The 22572-nt window shown below is 36.2% G+C and overlaps 2 protein-coding genes across 6 annotated transcripts; one reads left to right on the top strand and one right to left on the bottom strand.

The window, feature by feature from the left end:
- The first annotated feature begins 397 nt into the window (after positions 1-397).
- LOC111407465 (probable protein phosphatase 2C 50) lies at positions 398-4951 on the top strand. 5 transcript variants are annotated; one of them, XM_023036952.1, is made up of 5 exons: positions 398-594; positions 1119-2201; positions 2599-2916; positions 3118-3223; positions 4364-4951. In XM_023036952.1, the coding sequence occupies exons 2-5, from the start codon at positions 1344-1346 to the stop codon at positions 4696-4698; spliced, it is 1617 nt and encodes a 538-aa protein (XP_022892720.1). In that variant the 5' UTR covers positions 398-594; positions 1119-1343; the 3' UTR covers positions 4699-4951. The 5 variants fall into 5 exon arrangements, with proteins under 5 accessions (XP_022892720.1, XP_022892719.1, XP_022892718.1 ...); XM_023036951.1 differs by having other exon boundaries at positions 1110-2201; XM_023036950.1 differs by having other exon boundaries at positions 398-786; positions 1110-2201.
- Positions 4952-5449: 498 nt separating this feature from the next.
- LOC111407464 ((S)-coclaurine N-methyltransferase-like) lies at positions 5450-12324 on the bottom strand. Its single transcript, XM_023036948.1, has 8 exons — positions 11969-12324; positions 10554-10662; positions 10131-10355; positions 6926-7025; positions 6734-6844; positions 6497-6580; positions 6053-6111; positions 5450-5924 (listed from the first exon to the last, which is right to left on the bottom strand). Exons 1-8 carry the CDS (start codon positions 12153-12155, stop codon positions 5732-5734), a joined length of 1068 nt encoding a protein of 355 aa, XP_022892716.1. The 5' UTR covers positions 12156-12324; the 3' UTR covers positions 5450-5731.
- Positions 12325-22572: the final 10248 nt, after the last annotated feature.

Here is a 22572-nt window from a genome sequence, read left to right as displayed (position 1 = left end):
TTTTCTTGATAAAATGTTTTTTATGATATCCCAATTTCCTTTAGTATTACAAAACTTTTTTCAAATATACGCTTATTTTAAATTAGAATAAATACCATTTAAATAAAAATTTTGGGATTATCGAATATGCTTTAAGTTTTTTGATGGACAGGTGACATAAAAGACCTCTACGTCGACGTCACATCAGATAATCATTTGTGAGGTCAACTCTGAAATTTGGAGTAAAATAATGAATTTAGTGATAAATTTGAAATAAAAATAAAAATTCAACAAATGATACGGATGTAAATTGAGTGAGTAACACGGTTTCAACCTTTCAATGGTTGGACGCAAAAGGGAAAGGCGCATGTAAAAAACTGGTGGAGATGCTTTAAAATGCTCTTCAAGATTAGACACCTGTCCATTTCTTCTCTCCCTTTCTGCATTTAATAACTACAATTAATCAATTAAATATCTAGTATTTTCCATTTTATTTATACACACACACTCTCTCCGCTGCTCTTATTGGATTCAGCCGAAAGTTGAAATTATTATATTCTTTTATGATTTTTCCTCTGTTTTTAGCTCATTTCAAAGTAATGGAGACCGTGGAAGGTGGGTTAGTTCTAAAGCTTTCTTATAAATGGAGAAGATACTAGTTATAACATATATTTAGTTTTTCCACTTATTTTCTTGGGTGTATATTGAAGAAAGTTTAGAAGTGATTATTAGTTGAAAGAGGGAGTTATCATAGACAAAAAGGAAGCTGTCGGGAAGGGGTTGACTTGGGGTTGCTTCAGCTCCAGGGTACTCAGGTTTTATGTGAAAAAAAGTGCTTATCTTTTCAGATTTTTCTTGTGATTCTTGAAACTTTGCCCTTCCTTTGCGTTCCTAGGTTCTTTCACATGAACCCTTTTGTTTTCTTTTTCTTTTCTTGTGTTCGTTGTCAAGGATAAAGGGTTGAGCTTAATTTCTTTGTTTTGCCTATATGTACGAGTAATTCGATTGGATTTGTAGGATTTTTATTATTTTTGTTCATGTTTCCTTTTTTTGATGGTGAAATTTGTTACAAATGGTAGTTGTTATTATATTTTTCCTCATCAGATCTAACTACCCATTCCACTTTTAAGGTTCTTCAGGTTGAATTGAATGCCTAATCATCTGTGAATTGAAGAGTTCTTGATCTAGCTCTAGCTCTAGTCATGCATTTCCTCTGAGGAATGGGAAACGGTTTGTTGAAACCCACTATTTTTATTTTGAGATTTTCAAGAAGGCGATGAATTAATTTGACATAACAATGGCAATGAGTGTAAGTTTAAAGGGGCAGGAGGGTGACTATTTCTACTGTTTTGAAAGTGATTTAGATGGAGGATTTGTATCTGGCGGTTTCGGTGCCATTTAAATTAGGTAATTTGATTTGTCATATTCTGAGTGTAGAAAGGTGTATCGATGTTACTGGCTTAAAGTTGGAAGCTGACAAGACTAATCTCGTTTTAGATTCCCGGCCTAAAAGCTCCATGTCCAACTCTGTCAACGGTGATTGCGAGGATTGCAGTTCAGGTGATTTGGAAATTGATGTTCAGTCCACAGTTTTGTTGGGGCCTGAGGAGACTCATAGTGTGAGAGATGCCGCACTAGCTACGGATATTGTAGTCCAAGAAAGTGAAGAGGATGGTTTATCGTCGTTGGAGGGGGATCCAGTTCTTGATAGCTCATGTTCTCTGTCTGTGGTGAGTGATTCTAGTAGTATATGTGGTGATGATTTTTTAGGTTTCGAGGCAATTTCTGAGATTGGAACGACAAATTTTATCGAAGTTGAGAAGCCTACGAGTGATTATGAAATCATAGCAAAGGCAACATGTTTGGGAGAGCCAACTGCTGGTGATATCACTTTTAATTCCTTATCTGTGGCAGAAGGAGCTAGGGGAGATGTTCCAGATGGTTCGGTTTCCAAATCAACAGTTGTTATTCAGTTGGACGGAACCTCGTGTGAAAGAATCAGGCGAAGTGTTTTTCAGGTGGATTATGTGCCCCTTTGGGGATTCACATCTGTGTGTGGGAGGAGACCAGAAATGGAAGATGCAGTTGCGACTGTGCCTAGGTTTCTCAAAATTCCTCTACAGATGCTAATTGATGATCGCGTGCTTGATGGAGAGACACAACGTTTGAGTCATTTGACAACCCATTTCTTTGGAGTCTATGATGGCCATGGAGGCTCTCAGGTCTCTCTCTCACTTTCTCACTCCCTCACACTCTCACACATGAATGCATATTTGGTGTCAAATAGACGTTACGGATTAAAATTTAAATCTTAAATCCTTACTTCAATTGCAAAGATAAACGTAAAAGAAACCAGAAAAACTACTAAAACACACAACGTTATAGTGTAAGAGTTATGTCCATTCGCTGTTGAAAAGTTTTCATTATAATCAAGAAGTTTTACAATAGGAGACGTGACGGCTCTCTGTCATCGTTGCATGCATAGAAAAATGGCCATTCCTCAGATTCCTTTATATAACATAGGATTTAGGGTGACCTAAAAACAAAAGTATGAATACACAACAATGGACACCCTTTGTTGACAACTATGAACTTGTGTTTGAGATTTGGTATTTTCAGGTTGCAAATTACTGTCGGGAGCGAATGCATATGGCTTTGGCTGAGGAATTGGAAACAATTATGGCCAATCTGATTGATGAAAGTAGTAAAGGTAACTGCCAAGAGAAGTGGAGAAGAGCATTCACCAAGTGCTTTCTGAAAGTTGACGACGAAATTGGAGGGAAAACAAGTATTGAACCGGTCGTTCCGGAAACTGTTGGCTCGACTGCTGTTGTTGCGATAGTTTGTTCATCACACATTATAGTAGCTAATTGTGGCGATTCAAGGGCAGTCTTATGCCGTGGGAAAGAGCCCATGGCATTATCGGTGGATCATAAAGTAAGCATGCAAAGAACACGTTTGCCTGTTTAAGCTACTTATTTTGTCAAACATGATTTTCATAGTTACTTCTTTACTGACAAACATACTATTCTAGAAAGGAAGTCAGATGTAATCTTTAAACCTGGCCGAACATGTTATAAATCCATTCTTATATTGTGTAATCATTATGAGCTAATATCCTTTTGTTTCCTACGTTAGCCTAATAGGGAAGATGAATATGCAAGAATTGAAGCAGCCGGAGGAAAAGTGATACAGTGGAATGGACATCGTGTTTTTGGTGTCCTTGCAATGTCTAGATCTATTGGTACAAATTTCACCGCCTTTATTTCCCATTCTGTCAGTTTCAAATTAGATTGCATCAAAACTCGCATGCTCCTGTAGGGTACCTAACATCTTTTAGGGATATTTTTTCAATTTCTTGTCGTTATAAAATCAATTATGAAGTGAATAACTGTGCATCGTTATCTTTTTATTTTTATTTTTTTCCCCGAAATATTTCATGGTTCTACCATAGCCTACACACTGCACAGTAGCACAATTATTCATGAGGTAGGTGCTCTGTAATGAGATGCCAATGTTCGATACTTTTTATTGTCAAAATGTAAACCTAAGATTTGTTCTAGTGACGTGGACGTGTATTCTGGAAGTCCTAGAAATGTTCTGCAATGTAGATACAGGACAGTCATTCCTAGGTTTTGTTACTGATGTTGAGCAAAAAACCTTATTTGGATTGAACTTCTCATTGAATGCAAATACTTGTGGAGTTAACACCTCTCGAGATTATCCGTTCAATATAAAAATGAAATACCATTTATAGGCCTTGTTTTAATATTTGTTGTTTGTTCATTGAGGATACTATTTTGTTTTCCTGTTTCTCTTTACCTTTATTTCCTGATGGGAATGGGTCAGGTGGGATGGGGAAGTTTGGCATGCTATGAGACACGGCAAATCATATATGGCCTGTTTGGGTAGGTGGTTGTACGGTACTACCTAATCAGAAGAAAATGTTACTGACATTCCCTTTGAAATAATGAACTATCTTCTTTTCCTTATTTGAGACATTGAATATTTCCTTATCATAACATTTGCCTTCATTATTCAAGGGAGTAGAATACATTAAACACCTTGTTTGCAAAGTTAGTAGAGAGGATTGATTTGCAAACGATAGTATTAATAAAACTAAAATCTTGTTTGTTACTGGTACTGGGTACTAGACTTGCATCGTTAGAATAAAGAGGTTCATGAATTGTATTAGGATATCTCAGAAATAGTAGATGTTAGACAATTACGAACCTATCTTTCTAACACGTCAGCCATTGTAAGACAATGTATTTCACCAGTGTCCTCGTAAGTAGAGTGAGTCAGTGGTGTATTTGCAACTAAAATTTATAGTTAATGGAAAACTAGCATTTTAGTATGTTCAACTTTTCCTTGGCTGTTGCAGGGGACAGATACTTGAAACCCTGGATTATTCCAGATCCCGAAGTGGTTTTTATTCCCCGGACTAGGGAAGACGAATGCCTCATTCTGGCTAGTGATGGTTTATGGGATGTCATGACCAACGAGGAGGTTTGTGATATGGCTCGTAAAAAGATACTCGTATGGCATAAAAATAATGGCGTCACTCTTCCCATCAGAAGGGGTGAAGGAATTGATCCTGCAGCTCAAGCAGCAGCCGAGTATCTATCTAACCGTGCTCTTCAGAAGGGCAGCAAAGACAATATTTCCGTAGTGGTGGTGGACTTGAAATCCCAAAGAAAGATTAAGAGCAGAACCTAACACAAATTTTTTTCCCCGTTTGACCATTTCATTTCTGTCATAGAATGTAACTTTAATCTGTTCAACATGGTTTAGCCCTATAGTTTTCAACTGGGGTTTCAATGTCCTTTGGTATCTGTACCATTTGGGACACGCCATATTCTACCAATATGTATAGCTATTTTAGCTCAATGCTCTGGTACGGCATTATAATTAATTAAATTGGCCGTTCTGCCTCCAAGTTAAAGGCTAGAAGCACAGATTGCGCTAGGTATTTCTTTTTGTTCTATTTGATCTATTTACTGAAACATCCAATTGAATCATCAGAATAAGTGCAATCATAATAAGGGTATGTCTAATGTAATTTTTTGAAGAATATGTGATTAATAAAAAAATGTTATGGGTTATGTGCAAAATCAATTTATTGGAAAAATGTGCAGTTGACAATAAATGTGAAAAAAAATACTTTTTAAAGATTCGTGGAAAGAGCATTTATAATTTATACTTCATTCGTTCCATTTATATTGGCTAATTCTATTTTTCACATGGATTAAGAAATCCTATTTAATGTTATTGAGAAAACAATTTTTACCAAAAAAATTTCTAGTTTACCCTTATTTAATTAGCGAGAACTAGTAGTAAATTATTGTTGATGATAGTAAAGAAATTGAATGATTGGTTAGAATTAAACAAATTAAAAAAGAGTTTATTAGTAAATGGACAAAATAAAACATTTTTAATGAAAAAAATAGGACTATATAATCTGGATAAATAAAATAAAGGAAAGTCGGCATATATAAATGGGACGGAGGGAGTACAAGATATGAAGTAATAATCCCCCAAGTCAGCCCGGTGAACAAACAATGCAGTTATTAGAAGTGAACCAAGATTTTGGATCTAGCAATGTATAGCATATGAAATTCACGATTAATTCAATTCAATCCATGCATACATAATAAAAACCTTGAGCTGATGTCATATTTAGTACTCCAAATGGTAGAAATTTTGAAACTGTATGTTGGCCATATGGATTTACGGTTTGAGAATTTACTAGTCATTTCTTCCGGAAGAGAAAATGGGAAACCATCCATTCTTCTCCATCATTGTACCCGAATAGTTCAGCAACTGCAATGAAAAATGTTCTCCAATAGACAGTCCACTTAACAGCTGAATCCTTGCCATAAGTTGATTCCATTATTGGCTTCACAGAATTCAAGTTCTTATCCATTTTTTTGAGCCATTCTTCACTGCAAGATCAAGTGCTAGCTCAGCATTTTCATAGGATTCATGTACCATTCCAATATCAAACCCAATTTTTTCTCATTGTCATATTCCAGGAAGTATTATTAATAACTTCGCAAAATCCATCCGTTACCTTGTCTGTGCGTAATGCTTTCCGTTAATAAGCCAGTGATCAGCTATTGACACATCATCCTGCATATTAAAAAGAACCAGCAGTAGCTAGTCGTACTTGGCCTCAAAGTTCCAATAGTAAAACCATCATCAATAAAAATTGAGCCCCTGTGCTTACATAATCCCTGAACAGTTCGTTTCTCAGTTCCTTTCAAGCAAATTAAAGCATATACTTTGTTATTTTTTGCGTTTTAGTGGGAAAATGTTCCTTTGTCTCTTCATGGAAATACAGGATAGTGTAAATTTTTCCTGAAGTGTTGATATTAATAGTTCCTTCATTTTCTCTTTTTCTTTCCTAATTGAAACGGATGTCGTTTTACTTGGCTACATCTCAAGATGTAGCAAAAGCTCATTTTCAAGGAAACTGCAGGGAGAAATCAGCAAAGAGAGTTTGTGGTAAGCTCACCTGAAAATAAAGGAGCAAGTTTGCTGAAGGCATCGTGCCTCCATCGAAGAAGTACCGAGTGATCCAATCGTCTTCATTGACATCCTACAATAGAGTTATTGAAATGGTTATTTAGTCTCTTTGTTTAAATTTGATGAGAACAATTCAGCAGCAATTGTTTGCAGAAATCAACAATATCTTATGTTCTTCAACTTTGAGTTTCAATAACAGAAAAGAAAAACAATCACGCAAAATTACCTCGAAGTGGTAAGCAAATGTTTTATGGCAGAAATAATGGACAAAAAGAAGACCGTCTGGTTTCATCCACCTGGATATCTTCTTAAGAAGGTCCCGATAGTTTTTCATATGCTGTTTTTCAAAGAACAAAACAAGCTTATCAGCCTCCCCAAACCTCATGGCCTAGTTTAGGAATTGACAAGAATTAGGTACCTCAAACATTTCAATAGAAAATACTCTGTCGTAGGAAGCTTCCATATCAAATGTGCTAATATCTGCAACTACGATATCAATATTCTGCACTTGAAGATCCCTGTGAGGCAGAATAATTAATGTCAGAAGGAATTTCTTGCTACAGGTTTCGTTTTGGGGAGAAAAATATGAACAAAGATGGAAATCAATATAGGCCTTAATTGTATGTAGAAATACATAGATGGATCTTGTTCCAGTTTCCTATAAGAGCTGAGAAGGTATGCAAGAGGTTTTAAAAAAATTATAATGCAAATCTTGATGGATTACCTTCAGACTATAAACCAAGTTTTGATCATAATAAATCATTTAGCTACTAATAAGTTAGTGAAGATTGAGCATTTAAGAATTGGAATGATTCCAGAAAAATATACCACATTTCAAACATCTATGTCAACTTCACGTCAAAGTTTTGCTGAGATCGATGTTGGAAAATGGCTGGATTTTGGCATAATTTGACTGGGACTCACTTCTTGTTCTTGGGAGATTAAGTAGATTTGCATTCTCCTCTACGAGAACATTGAAATTATGTATCCACTTGCCCAAATTGTGCTTGGTCGAATGAGAAATTGAAGCTCAAACTAGAACTGGAATACGTTTGATTGGAAAGAAAAGATAGTGTAACGACCGAATTCTATGCTCAAGTCGTTATATTATCCATAGCCCCCATTTGGCCCAATTAAAATTTTAATACATTTTTATCTATCTTCTTTCCAATTACACATTTTTCAATAAAGTAATATTAAACTTAAACAGCAAACTTTTCCTTTTTTTTTTTTTTTTTTTAATTACACATTCTCCAAAGACACTATTCTAAAAATTAAAATCTCCAATAATGAGGGGCCAAGCAAGGGCATAATGTCTGTTTTGGGAGAGCATATGCCCTATTACCTCTCATGATTTTCTGTCACGTCCCTTAATGTTCGAATCCAAGACCTCTACCTATGAGAAATTTAAATTGAATCTGGGTACCAACTAAAGCAAGGGAGAGAGAAAAAGAATGATCCTCTTCCAAAGAAAAGAAACTTGGCAGCAACTCTCCAAAAAGTCGATAATAAACACAAAAATGGGAAGAAGCCTGACCAAACAGAATTTCAAGAAGAGTCCTGCTTTCTGCAATTTTGTCCCTGTTAATAATTCCTTTTCTGTTAGTTTATTTGTTTTTAACTATATTTTATATTATTACTTTGTCGAACCCTTCACAGATCCAAGGCTATGCGGCATAAATCCAAAGCTGGGAGTAAAGCAAAGCATTATCGAGGAACAAGGATTTAAGACGCCTCCCCCATATCTACTATAAATTCGAAGCTGGAGATAAATAAGCACTTAAATCTGGTGACTTGATATTCAGATGGACAAAATTGAATTAATAAGTAATAAGTTGAGCCAAGCTTGAGGAATCAATATAGATACAGAACTTAGATGTATTCAAGGCTTTTACGTGGAGATTGAGAAGGATTCAGATGGAGCAAAACTATAAGACATATTTGTAGGTAAGATATGCTATCGAAGTTAAGGAGTCAAAATATTCTATAAGATTTTTGTCCACTTCCCACCCTTCCATGTAAAATAAGAGAGTGCAAAGTTATATTTTGGATGTAGTCTTTGTTAAATAGACAATATCTAGTTGAAATAATGCCAAATAATGCTAAATTTAAATTAGGGTTAATTTCACAAAAGGTCACTGAACTTACCTGAAAAATAAAAAACGGTCACTGAATTTTAGAGCGCTTTCAGAAACGGTCACTGAAGTTTAAAAACTTGCAAAAACAGTCACCCAGATTTTTAAGATTTTTGGGCGAGGTTTGCAGCAATTTTCCGACAACTTCCAACCACCAAAACAATCAGATTTGGATACCACTGGAAAGCCCACAATGTCCTCTTCAATTACCACCCAAAATCTCACCATAACTCCAAGGATTCAGCCAGAATAAACCCACAAAATCAGCTCCCTGAAATCTGAAAATTTGCTAAGATTTTTCAGATTTTTGGACGAGTTTTGCGGCAATTTTCAGACCACTAAGACCGCCGAATTTTGATACCGTTGAAAAGCCCACAATGTTCTCTTTTATTACCATCCAAATTCTCCCCATAACTCTAAAGGATTCGATTGAAATAAGCCGACAAATTCAACTCTCCGAAATCTGCCCAGATTTTTAGGCGAGATTACGACAACCTCTGACCACCAAGACCGTCGAATTTGGATACCGTTGGAAAGCCCACAATGTATTCTTCAATTACCACCCAAAATCTTCCCATAACTCCAAAGGATTCGTTGAAATAAGCCGACAAATTCAGCTCTCCGAAATCTGAAAAATCTACCCAGATTTTTAGGCGAGATTGCGGCAACCTCTGACCACCAAGACCGCCGAATTTGGATACCGTTGAAAAGCCTACAATGTCTTCTTCAATTACCATCCAAAATCTCCCCATAACTTCAAAAAATTCGGCCGGAATAAGCCCACAAATTCAGCTCCTCGAAATCTGAAAATCTGCCAAGATTTTTCAGATTTTTGGACGAGATTTCCGACAATTTTCTAGCAACTTCCGACTACCAAGACCGTCAAATTTTGATACCGTTGAAAAGCCCACAATATCCTCTTCAATCGCCACCCAAAATCTCCCCATAACTACAAAGAATTCGGTCGGAATAAGCCCACAAAGTCAGCTCCCCAATCTGTGGAGATTTTTCATATTTCGGGGAGCTGACTTTGTGGACCTATTCCAGCCGAATTCTTTGGAGTTATGGGGAGATTTTGACTAGTAATTGAAAAGGACATTGTAGCTTTCCAATGGTATCCAAATTCAGCGGTCTTGGTGGTCAAAAGTTGCCAAAAAATTGCCGCAAGTCTCGCCCAAAAATCTTTAAAATCTGGGTAAATGTTTCTGCAAATTTTTAAACTTTAGTGACCGTTTCTAAAAGCGCTCTAAACTTCAGTGACCGTTTTTGCAAATTTTAAAATTCAGTGACCATTTTGTAATTTTCAGATAAGTTCAGTGACCGTTTGTGAAATTAACCCATTTAAATTATCAGTGGAATCTTTTTTTAAACAAAAAAAGGTAACTGCCTACAAGCACAATAAATTATGAGGTCTACACAGGTCAATCAGCAAGAATTTTATGCCTAAATGGCATATTTTATATAAGATAAATTATCAAGGAAAAATACCGGCATTGCTCCTCAATGTACGCTTTCTGGGTCACTGAATTGCAAATCCCTGTAATCTGGCAATTGGGATATTTCTTTGCTATGTAGAGAGCAAGTGATCCCCAGCCACATCCAACATCAAGAACAGCATGGCCATCTTTTATTTGCGACCTCTCACAGTACAACTCCAACATTGCCTTTTCAGCATCCTCTAAGGTGCTTGACTTGTCAGAAAAGAAGCAGCAACTGTAACAAATCATGCATTAATACCTTGATCAGCTCCCAACAGAGTCAATGACTTGCAGATTATCATGAAACAAAATCTCCCATAAAGAGCAAGCTTTCAGTCTTCAAATTTAGAACACCAGACTCCAATACTAAACGTCAACATGAAAGATGTTTATATTAAAAGAATAAAATTTCAGAGAATACGGAAATATTTGCCTGTATTTAAGATGCTTTCCAAGAACAAGCTTGAAGAAAGATGTCGGAACTTCATAATGTTGGGATTTTGGCCTTTCTGTCTTAATGGCTATTGGCATTTCTCTTAATGCTGCAAGGAAAGAGCAATTGAAGTATATACTTTTCTGGGAAACAAAAGTTCCATGAAATCAAAAACCTAATTAGGGCCAGATTACCAATCCTTATTGGTATAGGTCATTCTATATGTTCCGTTACGATATCATAGCATGATAAGCGCTGAAATGCCACAACAACTACCAATCACCTATACTCTAGCATGACTAGCAATGGATAACCACAATTCACATTTGACCGCCATTTTGACATTTTTCAAAATGCTCTTGAATATACACCTAATATTTTGATAGGGTATTACTATACAATGTCTAGCAGCATTCATCTAGCTCCTTTGATTTGTATAAACCATGTAACATAAAAATTACACAAAAATTGGAAGGATAGGGGGAAAATGGGAAGCTGGTGTACTCTGGGAAATCAGCCAGAACATCTTGGCATGGCTAAAATCTGAGCTAGGATGTTCTAAATTCTTTAGACAAACCTAATTCACTAGGCATGGCTGAAAAGAATGTATGCATTACATTAGTATGTTTTCTTGTATCAGTATGCCCCTGTGCTGAGATATAGTGTCGTGATTCATTTCCATTTTACTCTCTTTCTGTCTGCTCTACATCACCAAATCTTGAAGAGGCTTAAATAAAAGTACTGGAAATACAAGACAAGAATGAACTGTGATAACTATTAACTTTGGCTATAATTGAGTTCAAATGGGCAATTTCTCACAGTGAAGTTTATATCAATTCTATGATCCTTTCATTTGAACATAACATTAACTTGAAAATATGATGTGATTATTTTTTAAATTTAAAATCTTTTCCTCGAAATTCTACAAATTAAAGATATATTAGCAACAGATTACAAATTGTATGAAACTCAAGTCATGCAGTAAAAAAGCAAATTTATAAACATTAGACATATGTAATAAACATTAATTGAAAAATCAATGATGAAATTATAAATAATGTCAAACCAGAAAAATTAATGTGATATTTTTAAATATAAGCTTTTTTTATTAAATAAATTAGCTATAGATTTCACTTTCACATTTCAATAAATAAATATAATATAAATAATATTTAATTGAAAAATTAATTTTCAATTTTTTCTACTTGAAAAATTAATGTGAACAGTTCTATCTATTTTTTCCTCAAAAGTCAAGCAGATAAAAAATAAATCAGTAACATTTTCTTCGGGGATCGTCCATTTCACTTTGAAACTCAAATAAACCGTAAAACAACAACTAAATGCATTTCACAGAAATATAATAAACATTCATTCTTTAACTACTCGAGAGTGTACTCAGAAATTTTAGACAGTACTGTGCGCGAAGCGGAGGAGGTCGGACAATTGGAGCTCAGCGGAGGGTTTATAACCGGACCGGAGACGACTGGCAAGAAGCAGGCGAGTGAGCCGTCGTATAACGACGTCCGGCAGCAAATTGCGTTCGAGTGAAGCCAGCATAAGGCGAACTGTGGCATCGTACGGCATTTGCACAATCGATTCCATTACTACTATTTCCGGAAATCAATTTCGCTTCTTGCAGCTGCACTCTATCTAATCTATTTGGATGCCGAGGGGAATTTTTTCAATTTTTATAATTATCTCGATGTGGATAGTTGCAGAGAAATCGACAGTTTTGTCATGTTTAGCCAATTATGGAAAGTTGAAATAACTGCAGCCACAACCGGGGTACTTTTTAAACTAAAAAATTTCATTGAAAAAGGGGAAAAAAAAAAAATTCAAGCGTAAATTTCAGATGAAACGGACGAAAAAGTTGGGCCAAATATTTCCAGCCGACCCAGTTGTCCGGGCTGGATGGAAACAGCCGGCTCAGTTGTCTGGGCCGCTGGAAACAGCCGGCCCAGCCGGGTTTTTTTTTTCCCTCCCCTTTCAGATTTTAGAATTTATTTGTTCATTGATATATGTTTATTGAAATAAATATTAATGAATATTTAAATACTAATTGAAATAAATATTTTTGAAACAATTAAAATAATCAATAAATTATTTAAAGTATTAAATTAAATTAAATATGAAATGAACAATTTAAAAAATTATATATTAATTCCTTATTTTTAATTTGTGGCAGATATAGCATCAGCATGTGTCCCAATTTGTTACTTTGGTGAATTTCAAATGAATGAAAATACTCAGTGGGAATGGAAATGGACGAGTGAAGGAGATGTGGTTAAAGCAATTTTTATAATAAGGAGTACATCGTTCGCAGAAATGTACAGTGATATACAAAACATGCTTAACGTCGATCCCTCTCAGTATGATATGGAATTGGGATTTTTGTTTCATAAGCATTCAACCATTTCAATTTCACCTATGAAAATTACTTCTGAAGTGGAAATGAAATATCTAATTAAATTGAACCAAGACCGGAAGTCGACTCCTATTTGCGTAACTTTATTGGGGAAGAATGTCCACGAGGGTGAACACGAAGTTTCAAATGAAGAGAATCGTAATGTAAATGATGTTTGGGATACAATTCAGATTGTTCATGAAGATGATGTGGTTATTCCCGAGACCACTGCTACTCACCATGGTCACACTGTTACCCACAGAATTCCATCGATAGTTGAAGACAACGAGAATGAAAATGCATTTACAAACGAGGATTTGATTGCTTTATCTCGTAGGAGACATGAGTCGGGTGGGAGCTCACAGGCCGGACCGAGTACGCGGTCCTCTAATTGTTCGCGTGTAGTTCCCGATGATGAAGATGTATATGTCGAGCAACTATTCGAATCAAAGAAAGAATTGCAAGAAGCTGTGCACCGGATTGCTTTAAAACATAACTTCGAGTTTAAAGTGAAGAAATCAAAAAAGTCGTTATACACAATTATCTGCGTTGACAACAGTTGCCATTGGCGTTTGCGAGCGACTAATATGGACACGAATGAGTTCTTTGTAGTCCGTAAGTATGCACGGGAACATACTTGCGAAGTGGGTATTCGTCGAAATGATCATAGGCAGGCCCGATCATGGTTCATTGGTCAAGAAATAATGCACAAGTTCCAGGATCCACGAACGATCTACAGACCTTCGGATATCATTAATGATGTTCGACAAGCGTACGGGGTGGTCATGAGCTATCAGAAGGTTTGGAAGGCTAAAGAATGTGCATTGGAGGATTTGATGGGTTCGGCTGAGGAGAGTTATGCTAAATTAGCCAGGTATTTCATTGTTTAAGTGTTTATTTCTTTGTTATTTTAAATTTTAATTATTTAATTTCAATTGTTTATTTATATGTAATTAATTATTTAATTGAATTGTTTATTTTTCTGTTCATTTAATATTTAATATATTATCTAAATTATGATTATTTTTATTTACATTGGCCAGGTATTGTTATAACATGGGAAGAATTAATACTGGGTCGGCATTTTTTATTGAGAAGGATGACGAAAATCGCTTCAAATATTTCTTTATGGCCCTTGGACAATGTGTTCGAGGATTTCGAAATACAATGTGACCCCTAATCTTAGTCGACGGTACAACCCTTAAGGCGAGATACGGGGGCAAGTTGATTATTGCAACATGCCAAGATGCGAACATCCAAATTTACCCTCTTGCGTTCGGCATAGTCGACGGAGAAAATGATGTAGCAATGAGTTGGTTTTTCACGAAGTTGAGGGAAGTAATTGGAGATGTCGAAAATCTTGCAATTGTAACCGATCGAGGGCAGTCAATAATAAATGGTATCGTCGAAGTCTTCCCCGAGGCACATCATGGTTATTGTATGTACCATATACAGGGAAACTTGAAGACCAAGTATCGAGGCAATGGCGTCGTTGCGTTGTTTAGGAGAGCTGCAGAGGCTTACAGTTTTGAAGAGTTTGATAAGTTCATGGTCGAAATAGACAGTAAATCTGCTGCATGGGAGTATCTAACAGAGATGGGGATTGAACATTGGGCACGATCACATTTTCCAGGACGTTGATACAACATGATGACGTCGAACAATGCGGAGTCGCTTAACGCTTTATTCAAGAAAGATCGAGAGTTACCAATTCTCGCAATGATTGAGAACATTCGTGACAAGCTATAACAGTTGTTTCATGATCGACGTGAGGAATCACAGAGTTGTGCAAGTGTGCTAACCCCGGCTCAAGAAGATAAGCTCTTCAAGACTCTAGATGTGGCAAGAAAGGTATATGTAGAACCACTGGATCAATTTCGCTTCTCCATGAGATGTGCACGTAATTTTTTCGCTTCTCCGTGAGATGTGCACGTAATTTCGGATACATTGTGGACTTGAATGATAACACGTGCACGTGTAGATGGTTTCAGTTGGAGAGTTTTCCATGTACACATGCAGTGGCAGTGGCTATGCATAGAGGATTACTACTACACACCTTATGCAGTGTGTATTACATGACTGATTATTGGAGAGCAGCATATACGGAAACAATATTTCCTGTACCAAATGAAGTCGAGTGGGAAGTGCCCGACCACATTCTCCCACTGAATAACTTGTTGCCACCAGCAGTTGGACCACGTACTTCTGGACGTACACGTACGTCTAGAATACCATCTATCGAAGAGTTTTCCCAGCCTCGTAAGTGCAGTAGGTGCGGTGCAACAGGGCATACTAGAAGATATTGTACAAGTCAGATTCCTCTACATGACAATGTAACGGATGTGTAATTTTAATAACTATTGGCAATGTAATTATTTATAACATTAACGTTAATTATTTATGCATATTATTTATGTGAATTATTAGATTTAGTATTTTTTTCAAACATTTCATTCATTACATTCATTTGTTGTGCATATGATTTATATTAATTATTTGAAATCGAAGCTTTTTCTAAACACTGCATTATACGGTAGGCTACATTGTAAAATAAATATTTAAATATTACATAAATAATCAACATTTTACAATTTTTTCGTAATTACAAATAAATGAATGAACTGTACAATGTTAAAATAAATGTACATCGCGACATCATATCGTAACTGTGCCATGTCCCCGAACTCAGCTCGTAGTATCATGACATTATCTCGTAACTCTGCCATGTCTCCTCTCATCTCCATCAGGAGGTCGAACAAATCAATCGTCGAAGTACGGGGACTAGGTGCAAGAGGCGTGTAGCGACCGAAAAAAAAATGTGTTTTGTTCATTTCAAATAAAATTTTCTTATAGGACTCAAATATAATTGGGGTTATATTATTTTGTCGCTACGACACTTCCTAATAGTCTAAATTAAATTTTGGTCACGAAAGTAAAATTTTACGCACTTGATTTTCTTAAATTTTACAAGGTGTTAAAATCGCTTTTAACCGACAAAATTTTATGTTAATTTGGCTACATTATTTTTCTTACGACACACTTTATTTTAATACTACTATTTTTGTTTCCATTATATAAACTATTTTTTTTTATTTGGACAAATTACTTGCATGTTTCATCATCCATTATTTATTCTCCAACTTACCATTCTAATAAACTTCCATTTTTGTCAATGCCAAAACCGTCCCCGATCATTCATTTGAAGATAAAATTTCAACTCCAAATTTTATCCATTATCCCCACTTTATTATCCATTGTAACCTCCAATTCTAACCAACCCTATCTTAGCATATTAATCTCCATTTTGTTAATTGCCATTTTGTTTTTAAAACTACCATTTGGTTAGCGGGATGATAACCTACACGTCTCTATTCATATCCATTTGGAAGTTAACATTTTAAAATTTCAACCACCCCCATTTCCTCAAGTGTAACCTCCAATTTTAAATACAACTCCTACCACCATTGCAATTAAAAACTTGTAACTCCCATTTTATAATTCTACACGGCCACTCTCTCTCTCCCTATCATACTTATTGCATCAAATTATTTTGCCCCTTCTTTCATAGACAAAAAAAAAGAACTTTGAATCTGAAAATTTCTAAGAAAAGGGCAAGACGTACGCTGCATTTTATTCTTGGACACGAAAGGATATTTCAAATTACAAGCATTAAGGTAGGGGTGTTTCGGCACTTAAGTAAGTGATGTAGGATTTATATATTTTCGTTTGCATTGAATGTGTTATTGTGTTGCTCATGATGGAATCACCGTTTGGTGGTTTAAACAAGAGATGAAGAGATGATTATGACTAATGAAATGGAGTTATCAAAACCTAAGAGTAAGCGGACTGACTGATCACCAATTCGCTTGAAATTGACGGTGACACAATTGACCAAAGTTTGCATTTCTGAAAATATATATTTTTACTGTTTACTTAAGTGTTTCCTACTGAGTATTATTTATAGTACTCATCCCTACAAATAATTTTACAGGTTAAGATCGAGGCATGACAATGGTTGGCATAGTGGCAAGTGGTCGGCAATCTCTAATTCTTTCAATTTCTAGTGAATATTTCTATTTATGTAAATATTTCATGGAACTTAGACGAACTTTTAGAAATGCTTTTTAATGTTTATTTTGTTCCATTTTTAGACAGTGCATGTTAACAAGAATTTAAAAGTGTTGGATTAATTTGTATGAAGTTTTATTTTATGCTGGGTGGAAATTTCAGTTTCTGTCCTTCTAGTTGAAAATAGCATAAACTTGGGCTACGGCACATGTTTTTAAGTGAAATTAGTGGGTTTTGAAAGGTCTATGAGTCTTCTAAAAGTAGCCTTTGGAATTTCTCGAAAATATTATCTAAAAATAAAGTTATGCCCGTTTTAGTAAACTGCATCAGATTCCTGTCCAGCATATTCGAGTAATATTTTCGTGCTTCAAACGTTATCGTCGAAACCCCAAATTTTTATATGTGGTACATATATGAATGATTTAGTCCCTGTAAAAATTTCATAAATTTTAATAGACATTTGCTAGGCCAAAAATATTTTTCTTCCGCTGTCGTTAAATCCGTAACTGTCGATTTGTCTTCAAATCTTTTACAAAAAATCAAATTTTGCTACATTTGCCTAAGTTATATAGATAACTACCTTCCATTATATTTTTATATATTTAAAAAAAAAATTGGTTTTATAAAATACTTTGGCTAGCGTCAAAGGGGTCGAACCAAAGAAAGAAACGAATATTATTTTAACGCTTCAGTTTTCGAGAATTCGGGGCGTTACAAGGCGATACTGGACGGCCCTCCTGAAAAAATAACTATTACAAATGAATAACCTAACAAATAAAATAAAACGACAATCGAAGAATTATTTTTAAGTAACATACTCTATCTCGATCAACGCTGGACTCAGGCATCTGAACCTCTGGCGTAGCTGGACGTGATCTTCTCAGCGGAGGTGACATCCTTGCTGGACGTGCTCTCCTCGGTGGACGTGATATCCTCAACGGAGGTAGTACTGAACGATCCTCCTGAAAAAATAAATATTACAAGTGAAGCACTTAATTACAAGATCGAAGGGATATTCAACAAATCCTGCACAGTGACATACCCTATCTCGATCCATCCTGAACTCAGGCATCTGATCGTCATGCGCAATACGAAGAGGCAATTCGCGAATATAAAACTGACTCTCCTCCTCAATCGACGGTGCCAATTCAGTGAGAACTTCAAGCTGTCATTTTGATATGTCACAGTTAATGACTATGTATTCAGATTGTAAAATGACGTACAACATAAATAGGAATTGTATAATACGTACCTCAGGATCGTCGAGGAGAGCCGATAACTGTCTGGCAAGCGGCTTGTCTTGTGCTCGCCAGTGATGCATCCGAGGATAGAGTGTCTCTCCTCTCCTCGCATACCGACTGGCCAAGATGGGGACAATCTCGTACACCTATATCTGAAACAATTACAATTATTATGTATAGAATTCAATAAAAAAGTGTAGGTAATTCATTAACTTAAACATATACCTGCAGCGCCAACGGCAGTCCATATGCATCGTACTTGCGCTCGGGCTTATCCCCCTTTGGCATTGAAAACCCCCTCCTAAACACGCGTAATGTATCAAGAAAACATCTCCAACCCCATGGGTAGTTGTTGAAGGCATCAATATCATCAACAACCTCCAAACGAAAAATGTCAATCGATGTCTTCTTGTGATGACACCGGAGTATGCTCTCGATGATAAGCACCAATCCTAACTTCAACCTATCAGACATCCGATCACATCTCCTTAATGCATCTTCTAGCTGCGCTAGAGTAACCGTCGTCTGTCCATGAAAATATTCGTTCAACAGCTTCCTGTTCCTCGGAACACAGGCCCTCGCCTCTGCATCATCCGTACATCGCAGTCTAGTGACGAGAGTAAACTCAAATATAGAGAACGTGGCTACCTTGCCCCCAAGATCAAAATGGAGGGCGTCTCCGTCAACTGGTTTCAGCAAGCGACATAACAGGGCATCCAGCAGCTGCCAAGACCACTGTACATCACGCAACGAATACAATGGCCATAAGCATGATCGACGTAATATATCTGCGTGATCGTCGTCCAGCAAATCCAATACCAAAGCGAAGCTCGTAAAGTTACAATTCGAGGTAACTTTACCAGGGATCTGTTTGACAGCGTCGTCCAGATGATATTCCATCCTGCAAAATTTCAAATATTAGAACCCTATGCAAATAACATTCGATAAACAAAAATATTAAAAAAATATGCTAACACACTGCTACTAGATGCAATAACTAACCGATAACGGAATAAACAAAATNTTGTTTCCATTATGTAAACTATTTTTTTTTATTTGGACAAATTACTTGCATGTTTCATCATCCATCATTTATTCTCCAACTTACCATTCTAATAAACTTCCATTTTTGTCAATGCCAAAACCGTCCCCGATCATTCATTTGAAGATAAAATTTCAACTCCAATTTTTATCCATTACCCCCACTTTATTATCCATTGTAACCTCCAATTCTAACCAACCCTATCTTAGCATATTAATCTCCATTTTGTTAATTGCCATTTTGTTTTTAAAACTACCATTTGGTTAGTGGGATGATAACCTACACGTCTCTATCCATATCCATTTGGAAGTTAACATTTTAAAATTTCAACCACCCCCATTTCCTCAAGTGTAACCTCCAATTTTAAATACAACTCCTACCACCATTGCAATTGAAAACTTGTAACTCCCATTTTATAATTCTACACGGCCACTCTCTCTCTCTCTCCCTATCATACTTATTGCATCAAATTATTTTGCCCCTTCTTTCATAGACAAAAAAAAGAACTTTGAATCTGAAAATTTCTAAGAAAAGGGCAAGACGTACGCTGCATTTTATTCTTTGGACACGAAAGGATATTTCAAATTACAAGCATTAAGGTAGGGGTGTTTCGGCACTTAAATAAGTGATGTAGGATTTATATATTTTCGTTTGCATTAAATGTGTTATTGTGTTGCTCATGATGGAATCACCGTTTGGTGGTTTAAACAAGAGATGAAGAGATGATTATGACAAATGAAATGGGGTTATCAAAACCTAAGAGTAAGCGGACTGACTGATCACCAATTCGCTTGAAATTGACGGTGACACAATTGACCAAAGTTTGCATTTCTGAAAATATATATTTTTACTGTTTACTTAAGTGTTTCCTACTGAGTATTATTTATAGTACTCATCCCTACAAATAATTTTACAGGTTAAGATCGAGGCATGGCAATGGTTGGCATAGTGGCAAGTGTTCGGCAATCTCTAATTCTTTCAATTTCTAGTGAATATTTCTATTTATGTAAATATTTCATGGAACTTAGACGAACTTTTAGAAATGCTTTTTAATGTTTATTTTGTTCCATTTTTAGACAGTGCATGTTAACAAGAATTTAAAAGTGTTGGATTAATTTGTATGAAGTTTTATTTTATGCTAGGTGGAAATTTCAGTTTCTGTCCTTCTAGTTGAAAATAGCATAACTTGGGCTATGGCACATGTTTTTAAGTGAAATCAGTGGGTTTTGAAAGGTCTATGAGTCTTCTAAAAGTAGCCTTTGGAATTTCTCGAAAATATTATCTAAAAATAAAGTTACGCCCGTTTTAGTAAACTGCATCAGATTCTTGTCCAGCATATTCGAGTAATATTTTCGTGCTTCAAATGTTATCGTCGAAACCCCAAATTTTTATATGTGGTACATATATGAATGATTTAGTCCCTGTAAAAATTTCATAAATTTTAATAGACATTTGCTAGGCCAAAAATATTTTTCTTCCGCTGTCGTTAAATCCGTAACTGTCGATTTGTCTTCAAATCTTTTACAAAAAATCAAATTTTGCTACATTTGCCTAAGTTATATAGATAACTACCTTCCATTATATTTTTATATATTTAAAAAAAAAATTGGATTTATAAAATACTTTGGCTAACGTCAAAGGAGTCGAACCAAAGAAAGAAACGAATATTATTTTAACGCTTCAGTTTTCGAGAATTCGGGGCGTTACAAGGCGATACTGGACGGCCCTCCTGAAAAAATAATTATTACAAATGAATAACCTAACAAATAAAATAAAACGACAATCGAAGAATTATTTTCAAGTAACATACTCTATCTCGATCAACGCTGGACTCAGGCATCTGAACCTCTGGCGTAGCTGGACGTGATCTTCTCAGCGGAGGTGACATCCTCGCTGGACGTGCTCTCCTCGGTGGACGTGATATCCTCAACGGAGGTAGTACTGAACGATCCTCCTGAAAAAATAAATATTACAAGTGAAGCACTTAATTACAAGATCGAAGCGATATTCAACAAATCCTGCACAGTGACACACCCTATCTCGATCTATCCTGGACTCACGCATCTGATCGTCATGCGCAATACGAAGAGGCAATTCGCGAATATAAAAATGACTCTCCTCCTCGATCGACGGTGCCAATTCAGTGAGAACTTCAAGCTGTCATTTTGATATGTCACAGTTAATGACTATGTATTCAGATTGTAAAAGGACGTACAAAATAAATAGGAATTGTATAATATGTACCTCAGGATCGTCGAGGAGAGCCGATAACTGTCTGGCAAGCAGCTTGTCTTGTGCTCGCCAGTGATGCATCCGAGGATGGAGTGTCTCTCCTCTCCTCGCATATCGACTGGCCAAGATGGGGACAATCTCGTACACCCATATCTAAAACAATTACAATTATTATGTATAGAATTCAATAAAAAAAGTGTAGGTAATTCATTAACTTAAACATATACCTGCAGCGCCAACGGCAGTCCATATGCATTGTACTTGCGCTCGGGCTTATCCCCCTTTGGCATTGAAAACCCCCTCCTAAACACGCGTAATGTATCAAGAAAACATCTCCAACCCCATGGGTAGTTGTTGAAGGCATCAATATCATCAACAACCTCCAAATGAAAAATGTCAATCGATGTCTTCTTGTGATGACACCGGAGTATGCTCTCGATGATAAGCACCAATCCTAACTTCAACCTATCAGACATCCGATCACATCTCCTTAATGCATCTTCTAGCTGCGCTAGAGTAACCGTCGTCTGTCCATGAAAATATTCGTTCAACAGCCTCCTGTTCCTCGGAACACAGGCCTTCGCCTCTGCATCATCCGTACATCGCAGTCTAGTGACGAGAGTAAACTCAAATATAGAGAACGTGGCTACCTTGCCCCCAAGATCAAAATGGAGGGCGTCTCCGTCAACTGACTTCAGCAAGCGACATAACAGGGCATCCAGCAGCTGCCAAGACCACTGTACATCACGCAACGAATACAATGGCCATAAGCATGATCGACGTAATATATCTGCGTGATCGTCGTCCATCAAATCCAATGCCAAAGCGAAGCTGGTAAAGTTACAATTCGAGGTAACTTTACCAGGGATCTGTTTGACAGCGTCGTCCAGATGATATTCCATCCTACAAAATTTCAAATATTAGAACCCTATGCAAATAACGTTCGATAAACAAAAATATTAAAAAAATATGCTAACACACTGCTACTAGATGCAATAACTAACCGATAACGGAATAAACAAAATGAACGTA

Source organism: Olea europaea, chromosome 13, assembly GCF_002742605.1.
Source record: "Olea europaea var. sylvestris chromosome 13, O_europaea_v1, whole genome shotgun sequence".
Lineage (NCBI taxonomy): Eukaryota > Viridiplantae > Streptophyta > Magnoliopsida > Lamiales > Oleaceae > Olea > Olea europaea.
This window is presented reverse-complemented; position numbering and strand designations above follow the sequence as displayed.